An 8972-nucleotide genomic window follows, 5' to 3' on the forward strand; every position below is an offset into this window, starting at 1 on the left:
TTTTATGATGCAACTTATGAATTATCAAGTATTTATTATCAAATTAGATGTAATTTACTTTATCAATTAGTGGTAATTAGTGATTGTTTTGCTAAATATAGAAATAATCAACAATTTAAATGTATTGTTGAAATAATGGAAAATAAATTTAAAAAATATTGGGAGAACATTTCTCCCCTTTATTGTTTAGCTACAATATTAGACATTAGGATTAGAAAAGATGGTTTAGATATTTTACTTGAAACATATTGTGAAAATATGAATATTAAATTTGAAAATAAAAAAAAATTAATAATTTGTTATTTGAAATGTATAATTTATATGAATATGAAACAATAGGAAATATTCCTACAACTTGTACAACATCTTCTACTTCTGATCTTGAGGCCAGTAGTAGAAGAGAACAACTTTTTTTTTAATAAGTAGAAGGCAGGAATCTGCTACTTCTACAAGTTCATTTACTGAATTTAATTTTTATTAAAAGCAATTTTTTCTAGTTTAGGTGAGGGAACAAATAATCTTGATATTTTAGCCTGGTGGAGTGAACATTCAAAAAATTATCCAATTCTCGTCACCATGGTGTGTGCTCTATTAATCCCTTTGGTGTCTACAGTTCCATCTGAGTCTTGTTTTAGTGCAGGTACCGGGGTGTTGGATGACAATGGAAGCTGCATAAACAATGAAAGTATAGAGATGTGCATAAACAAAGGAGGACATAATACTACACTGGATATTTCACCTAAAGCAGATGATGAAAGTCATGATTCATGAAGTTGACTAGTTGTATAGATTTTTTTTTCATATTATTGTAAAATTTTTAATTTTATTTAATTTATCTATTTTTTAACAACGTAATTTTGTATTTTCAATTTGTAACTATATTATATTTTTAATATTTTATTATTTTATTCCATTTTCATATTTCATTCACCCAAGCAATCATTGTATTTGTAATTTGTACCATTCAAATTTAAATGAAATAAAATTCCTATTTTTCTTTCAATTTGTTATTCCATTATTCTTATTTGGTTAAGTACTTTTTTTTTTCATTTATGTGTCAGATAACTTAGATTTCTCATTTCTTAATTTTTCAAATATTTCCCAAAGTTCAAAGGAAAGTTAAATATTTTACTTTTACACTTAGAAAAAAAATCAAAATTTTCAAAAAAAAACACAAAAAATGTCAAAAAAAAAACCAGTCTAGCCTAGTTTGGCCCAAGCCCAAGGCCCAGCCCAAGCCCATGGCCTGGACTACAACCTCATCCGGCCTAGGTCCGTGGCACGGCATGGCATGGGCCTAGGCCGTGGGCCATGCCGGGCCAACCCCCAAAATTTTCATTGGGGAGGGCAGCACGGCCTGTGATGACATGCGGGCCATCACAGCACAACCTGCACTTTGCACGGGCCACTTTACACCTATACATGTGTCATACGCTAGGCTACCAACTATGCTCGAGATCCATTAAACCAAGTGACTATTCCAGTCTAGGAATCTGCAACATGTGAAGATCACATGTAGAAAATTAAGCCAACTACAAACCATATTGCCGATTTCTTCTCCAAACTTTATGAAATCTCCACAAATTCTGAGGTGATTGCTTAAGACATTCTTCTTTTAAATCTGTCATATTTTTTGTTAGGGACTGCCTAACTTAGGGACTCTTTTGAGGGAGCTTGCCTCCTGAATGTGTGTGTGTGTGTGTGAGAGAGAGAGAGAGAGAGAGAGAGAGAGAGAGAGAGAGAGATAAAGAGAGATTGTATTCCCAAATCGATAATCTCCTCCTAGCTTCCTTTCCTTATTTATATATTATTGTTACAATTCTGTTATACCCGCCTCTCCACTTGTCCAGCTTGTTAGTTAGTTTGTTCTAGTGGTTGGTTGTTAGTTACATTCTTTAAAGGCTAGCGTGTCCTTTTCTTGTACACTTGTATTCCCTTTACTTGTGTCTCAACAGTCCCTCCTCCCTTGAAAGCGACCTTGCCCCCAAGGTCAAGATGTGGAAATCTATTTTGTAAATCGAAGTAAGGTTCCCAAGTTGCATCCTCAATTGGGAGACTTGACCATACCACCAATGCCTCTGGTTCGATGTGATTCCCTTTGCATATCCACCTGAAATCTGTTCCTTAGGTCTTGGAAGATCACTAAGAACTTCTGAAGTAGCTGTTGTAGTTGTATGTGGCCTTCGAATCTGCTTCCTTGGGCTAGAATGGAGTCGTTCCGGTGGGAGTCTATTTGCATTAATATGATGTGGATTGGGTCTACTGCCTGTTTCCTTAGGGAGGCGAGACTAATGGGTCCTGGACCCTTGGACAACTGCCATTGAATATGCACCTGTGAGCTGCCCACTTGAAAATCCATGGTGAGGCGGGCCCAATCACATATCACCGGCCCTAGTTGCCTTAACCATTGGACTCCGAGAACTACATCTTCTCCATTGATTTCTAGGGGGTGCAGATCTACCTCGAACTCATGTCCTTGTATCTTCATCTTTAATTCTGTGCATGTACTGTCGCACACCAGGTTGCTCCCATTAGCTACGTGCCACTGTCTATCAGAACTGACACATGGCACCCTTGTACTAATCCGATTACTCTCATAGTTTGAGAAGAAGCAAGACCGATCAAAGCTTGCAGGGATACTTCCGGGTATTCCTCTGTCCATTGCCCCCATTCTTGGTTGTCCATTGGCTCTTCAATGTCTGTTGATTGCTCGACATATTCGGTTTTAGGTTGAAGGAAGAAAACTTGAGGGATCTTACAGCGATGGCTTGGCCCGAATTGTCTCCACATGCATAACAAAGGCCCTTTTCTCGTCGGGCTTGCATCTCAACCCAGGTTAACCTCTTGGCTGAGTCGGGGCTTGAACCAAAGTTGGTGTTATTGCTTGTGATTCCTACTCCTGATTTGGGCTTTGGTTTACCCAAGATACATGGTTCTGGGTTTGGTATACTTGGTATGATCGTAGCTCCCAGAGGTTGATTAATCCTTCTTGCCCGATTCAGTTTGTCTTCATGTAGTCGAGCTAATGCTGCTGCTTCAAGAACGGTGGTGGGCTGCATGGCTTTTACCTTCAGCCGCAATTCTTTCCTGAATCCACCAACAAAACTGCCGACAAGCGTGTTTTTTGACAAGCCTTGCATGCGCACAGCTCATCTTTCGAACGCCATCTGATAATCTTGGACAAAGCCGGTATGTCGTAGCTTAGCGAGGCTTTCATCATAGTTCTCAAAGGCCATGACTCCAAATCGCATGGTTAAGGCATCGGTGAAGTCTGCCCATGTGGCTCTTGGGTGTCGTTGTTGGTATCACTGGTACCAGGCAATCACCTCTCCTTCCAGGTGTGCAGAAGCTAATGGGACACGATTAGGTCCCTATGTGTCGTGGTAATCGAAGTAGTTTTCTGTTCGCAGAAGCCAAGATGTGGAATCTCCCCCTGCGAAGATGGGAAACTCGATTCTTGTTGTTCTTGATCCGTTTTGATGACTGGTGTCACTGCACTCTTCCTGATTCGACACAGGTGGTGCCTGTACCAGTTGTTCAAGCAAGGATGCAAAGCTTTCTTTAATTTCTTTGACGTCAGCCGATATTCCTTGCATTTCTCCTTCCATGTTGTTGACTTTGTTCTCCATTGCGGATGACCTTGTGCTTGGGATCTTGGCTCTGATACCAACTTGTTAGGAAATGCCTAACTCAGGGACTCTTTAGAAGGAGCCTACCTCCTACCTCCTGAGAGAGAGAGAGAGAGAGAGAGAGAGAGAGAGAGAGAGAGAGAGATTGTATTCCCAAATTTATAATCCCCTCCTAGCTTCCTTTCCTTATTTATATATTGCTATTACAATTCTGTTATACCCGCCTCTCCACTTGTCCAGTTTGTTAGTTAGTTTGTTCTAATGGTTGGTAGTTAGTTACATTCTTTAAAGGCTGGCGTGGCATTTTCTTGTACACTTGTATTCCCTTTATTTGTGTCTCAACATTTTTCATCCATAGACATGAGCTATGCATTTTTTTGTGGGAATGGAGGGAGGGCACATCTCTCATTCTTTAAGCGCAACCTTTTCCTTGTGTATTCCAAAATTTGCTTACATCAAAACTTAAGAGAGTGCTAGCTCATAGTGTACACAACTATACTAATATACACAGGGCAGGAAAGCCTCAAACAATGAATAGAATACATGATTTGTCATATTGGATTGCCAAGGCCCAATTCATCGTCAATTTCATCCCCATCTTCAAAAAGCTTTAGGAAGCGTGCATGATCTTGTTCTCTCTTCTTCTTCTTCCAGTATTTGTAGGAAGCCACTGCTCCAAGAATAGATACAATGGAAATTAGCACACCGATCACTATCACCCAAAACGCATTCACTCCACCATGTGAGCCAGAAATATGATCAGAACCTACAATCGCATGAACACCAGAAACATTAAAATTTTAACACTATAAATTCAAATGTACAGACAGAGATGAAAGGAAAAGTTATGCTGTATATACAACTATGCAGTCAACATGTAAGATCAATTCAAGCCACTCTATTGGTGGATCAATTCTTGGATATGGCTGCAAATGGATTGGATTTAGATCAGATATACCTAAATCTGAATTTGATTCTATCAATATATGGATTTGAATTCAACCAGGTTACACATTGGACTCAGAATTCAGATATCATATATCATTAGTAGAATACATTAGAAATGGTTCAGAATACAATACACGAATAATAAAATGAACTAGCATACTAACAAATTGAGTTAAAATAACACATATGAACCTTTAATACAAAAGGCAACACTAAAACCAACTTTGCTGATAAATAAATGTTGCACTGGATCAAAGTTTGATCTGATTACAAATGGATCCGATAATTGAAAAATGTATCCTGCTTAACTGAACTGGATTTTGGATTTCAATTTGGACAATTTGATGCCACCGAGGGCCCCTATATTTGGAAGGGCTGCAGCTATAACATAATATAAATATTATAATCTTAAGATTATCATTCATCCAATGTAGTGACTTATATTTGGACCATTAAATCACTTTCTTTTTCTGTCAAAATTTTTGTCATTTCATCTCTGTTATGCACAATACAGTTAGCTTTTCTGTATGAACTTTGGATAATGCACAAACAAAAAGTTCTAATTTACATAGGCTAGCATGAAGATTGGCTTCTGATTGCTCACAACAAATTGACATTTTATAGAACAACTAACCATCTTCAAGAAGCATGCACTGGGGACATAAAAATGTAGCATTGAATTCCTTGTCCTTGAAATGCACATAATATCCATCGGGAGCTATAAAATCAGAAGCACAAAGTTCCCACTCATCAAATACATCATCTGATTTTATGGTGTCCTCTTCATATAACCCACATCTCTTACATTTCTTGTCTGCAAGTATGGTCAGAGGCTGCAACAGAATCATCATATTTTCACTGTCAGATGCCTTGAACAGAGTTTTGCAGAAAAACTAAGATACAGGTAGAACATTAGAAAGATCTTGATAAGGCTTGAGCTGGAAATATCTAATTAAGCAATGGCATATTATTGCAACTCAGCAAGTCAGACAGAAATTTAAGCGAAAGACAATGAGATTATATGCATACAAATTAGCAGATATAGGGATCCAACCTGAATGGGGTGTTCCCACCTCATCCCTTAATATAGTGCCCCAAAGGATAAATAGCCATTTTTCATCTAGCTAATTATCATTTGACAGTTTCCTTCTTCCATACAGTTAAAATCCAAAGAGTAACTCGACTACTTCTCCAGACAAGCACCAAGGAGCAATTCAACCTAAGACCCCAGGGAAGAAGAGGCATCTGAACTCCATTGAAACTACCATCTCCAGTCAAGGTGGAAGGAACAAGGATGATCTCTATTTCCTACATGTGAAAGTACCTCAGACACTGGAGGGATCTGGATTCCTCAATCAAGCAACCCTCAAAATCATAATTGATTTCCCTGACAAATGAAGTGTCTGCTCCTGCACCAGAACCTGCTGAAGGACTAAAGTGGAGGATGAGTGGATGACCATTGGCAATGAGTTAATTGCTTTTAACGAGTTGAAACCTTCCAGAACACCATTATTTGCAAAAAGGAAGAAAGCTTCCTTGGGAAGACATAGATCCTCTTTGCAGGTGGTAATGACTCTCCTAAAGTTTAAACTAAATTCCCATTTCTCACATAGACACATAACAAGAATCTCCAAAATACGGAATAGTAATTGACTGGGAAACATATATCTTTTACAAGCTATTTGGATTATGGGAAAAAGATTTTCTGTAACTATACTAGGAAACTCTTTTTAATTAAGGGTTGATATTCTTGCCTCACTGGTTTTGCAAAAACCAATCAATTTGCAGTGCATTGATCTCGGATTTGGGAACTTCATACAAGTTTATATTTCATAAAATACAGCTTCAAATGACAACAACAAAACTAATAGAAGGCTAACAGCAACCCACTAATTCACCTAGGGATAAGACTACCCAGCAAAGGCTGCCTTGTTTCAGCTTCCTACTTTTCTTGCTACAGATACTACAGATGGACATGAATAAACTTGACATGATAAAATGAGATAAGAATGGAATGCCCTGTGAAGACACATGATCTTTTCCCAAAGTGTTGGCCTTAGAAAGTTGATTCTGTGTAAATCTGATTATATTTAAACTAGTAGCTTTGTCATATGAAACTATCAAAGGAATAGCATCTAGACCTAGGGTATTTTTCAAGCAGTCCACTTAACCATACAAGGGATTGGAGAACCACCAGAATGCAATCGTGGCAGATATCCACAACATCCATTCGTAAAAGCTGCACTTATGCTATGCAGCACAGTTTTTCAAGAGATTTTTGCAAGTCAAATAACATTTGGTCTAATCACAGGGTTTCAAATTGTACTAGAAACCTGGTACGAACCTGCCAGGATTCTTCTCCCTTGAAGGTATATATGTGGTGTGCTTCCTTCACATCTGGTAAAGATGTCTTGTTCTCCCCTTGACAATGAAAATAAACTGTTGGTTTGGCATCTAACCATTCATGCGTTTGAAAAATTTGAATGGACTTGAGCGTAACAGTTCCAGATGAAAAGGCTCCTGCAAAGAAACACACCACCATTCAAGTCTTTAGAAAAGATAATAAATCCACTGTTTATCCATAGAGCATTTGAGTACAGAGTAGACTACCTCATACCACATACAGAGCCAATAAAATCAGCAGCACCATTTAATTTCAGCCACAAACAACTCTAAATTTATCTTCATGTTTAGTTTGTTCAGGAGACTAACAACTTGGGCACTAGCATGAAGTTGATAAGAGTTAACTTTTGAATTTGTAATCCTATGGAGATGTGGCATTTTTGAAAGCAAAAATATTTACTTCAATGGAAAAAGAAGAACTATAACTTTTTGCTTTATAATTTTTATGCAGTGTCTTGATATTTTGGCAGCTAAATCAGATGCACTAGGTTCATAACAAAGGTCATGGCTGCAATGACTAGTAACTATCATCAATTCAGCAAGGTCAGAATTTTAACAGTTCATATAACACAATTTAATAGCATAAATGGACAGAAAAACATACCCCCAAACTTTTTTTTTGACAAAAAAAAAGTTTATGCAACAACAAAATACATGAAGCACATATTAGAGTTTCAGACCATCTTAGATTAGATAACACCATTGCTTTACAGTGGGGAGAGATAACTTGGTTTTCCTATTCTTCCTAACATGTCGATCATTTTCATCTCCAACCATGGAGGATTTATTTATTTATTTATATGTCTGATAATCAACAGAATGAAGTTCATTCATTATAGAAGAATCCTGCTGCACAAAAGGTGGGCAGCAGGTACAATACAAAACAACATCAAGCTGAGCAGGCTACACAATATTTCCAAAACCAGGTGATCCAACCAAAGGGGATTCAATTTCGTTGATTTGCTTATGACACAGATACCGTGATCCTTCAGACGACCACATTCCTTCTATCCATTCATTCCCTTGTGCGTAACGATCCAACCCGAAAGAACCTATTCGACACGTTTGAAAGGTATTATTTTCTAATCTTCAGGCCTAGGATCCCTCCTATCTTAAATGATCCTCAATTTCCGTTAATCTGTTTGTCTTTCTAATATACCCTCTTCCTCGATGATAAACTTGGGGAGTCATATTTCATGATTATCATTGCTTATAAAAAAATTACGAAAGCGGGAAACGAAAACATGCAAAAAATGAAATGAAAAGAAAAAGGGCATGAAAAACAAAACAATCAACAATTCGAATATGGCCAGGAAAAAAAAAAAAACCTGGAAACAAGCAAAGGAAGACAGAATAGATGAGAAAGAGACTAGATGCTTCAGAATTCAGCAAAACTAGAACCGTCATAGCGGTTGTTCCTCGCAAGATCGGTTATCTGATTGACTGATTAAATTGATCCGGAAAGATAACAGTTCGAAGGATGCACTGGCTTTTTCCTTTTTGGGAAGGGAGATGCCGGGGTGGGTTTTATTTTGCGATATGAGAGAATAGTGGTTTCCGAGGAACACCTAATGCCGGTCAGAGCACTGACTCTCGTTAGCGCGTTCAGGACATGGGAGGGGCACCTTACGCGCAGAAGAGAGAAAGACTGGTTCTCACGGCGGCCCACGGGACCCAAGTCGATGACGTAACCAAACGAGAAGGGGGTTCAGAAGGATCATATCCATCCATTACTAATTATTCCTAATTACATTTTTAAATATGAATAAATTGAAAAAAGTTTTCTTGAATCGGGTGAACTGAAACAGTCCGGATTTGCTCCATACTCCATTCTCACAACGCCTCCCAACCGCATATCGAGAACATCTCCCGTATTTATGTCGATTCAACTGGAGCATGGAGATTTCCTGCACCACACGACTGTCCTATTTATGCCAAGTGAATGTATGATATGGCCGAGGAGGATCTGCTCCTCCCACAAGGCAACTCACA

The 8972-nt window shown here is 38.3% G+C and overlaps 1 protein-coding gene across 1 annotated transcript; it reads right to left on the bottom strand.

The window, feature by feature from the left end:
* Positions 1 to 4037: 4037 nt before the first annotated feature.
* Positions 4038 to 8714, bottom strand: LOC148868240 (uncharacterized). The gene is made up of 4 exons (XM_088973405.1): positions 8309 to 8714; positions 6922 to 7097; positions 5212 to 5410; positions 4038 to 4395 (listed from the first exon to the last, which is right to left on the bottom strand). Exons 1-4 carry the CDS (start codon positions 8385 to 8387, stop codon positions 4181 to 4183), a joined length of 669 nt encoding a protein of 222 aa, XP_088829531.1. The 5' UTR covers positions 8388 to 8714; the 3' UTR covers positions 4038 to 4180.
* Positions 8715 to 8972: the final 258 nt, after the last annotated feature.

Source organism: Nelumbo lutea, chromosome 2, assembly GCF_056320005.1.
Source record: "Nelumbo lutea isolate HS-2025 chromosome 2, American lotus-T2T, whole genome shotgun sequence".
NCBI classification, from domain to species: domain Eukaryota; kingdom Viridiplantae; phylum Streptophyta; class Magnoliopsida; order Proteales; family Nelumbonaceae; genus Nelumbo; species Nelumbo lutea.

Coding starts and splice junctions, on each gene's coding strand:
- LOC148868240 (XM_088973405.1), bottom strand. CDS start 8,387: ATGACGGTTCTAGTTTTGCTGAATTCTGAAGCATCTAGTCTCTTTCTC. Junction 5,411..6,921: donor AGGGAGAAGAATCCTGGCAG/GTTCGTACCAGG, acceptor ATTCTGTTGCAG/CCTCTGACCATACTTGCAGA. Junction 4,396..5,211: donor GTGCATGCTTCTTGAAGATG/GTTAGTTGTTCT, acceptor ATGCGATTGTAG/GTTCTGATCATATTTCTGGC.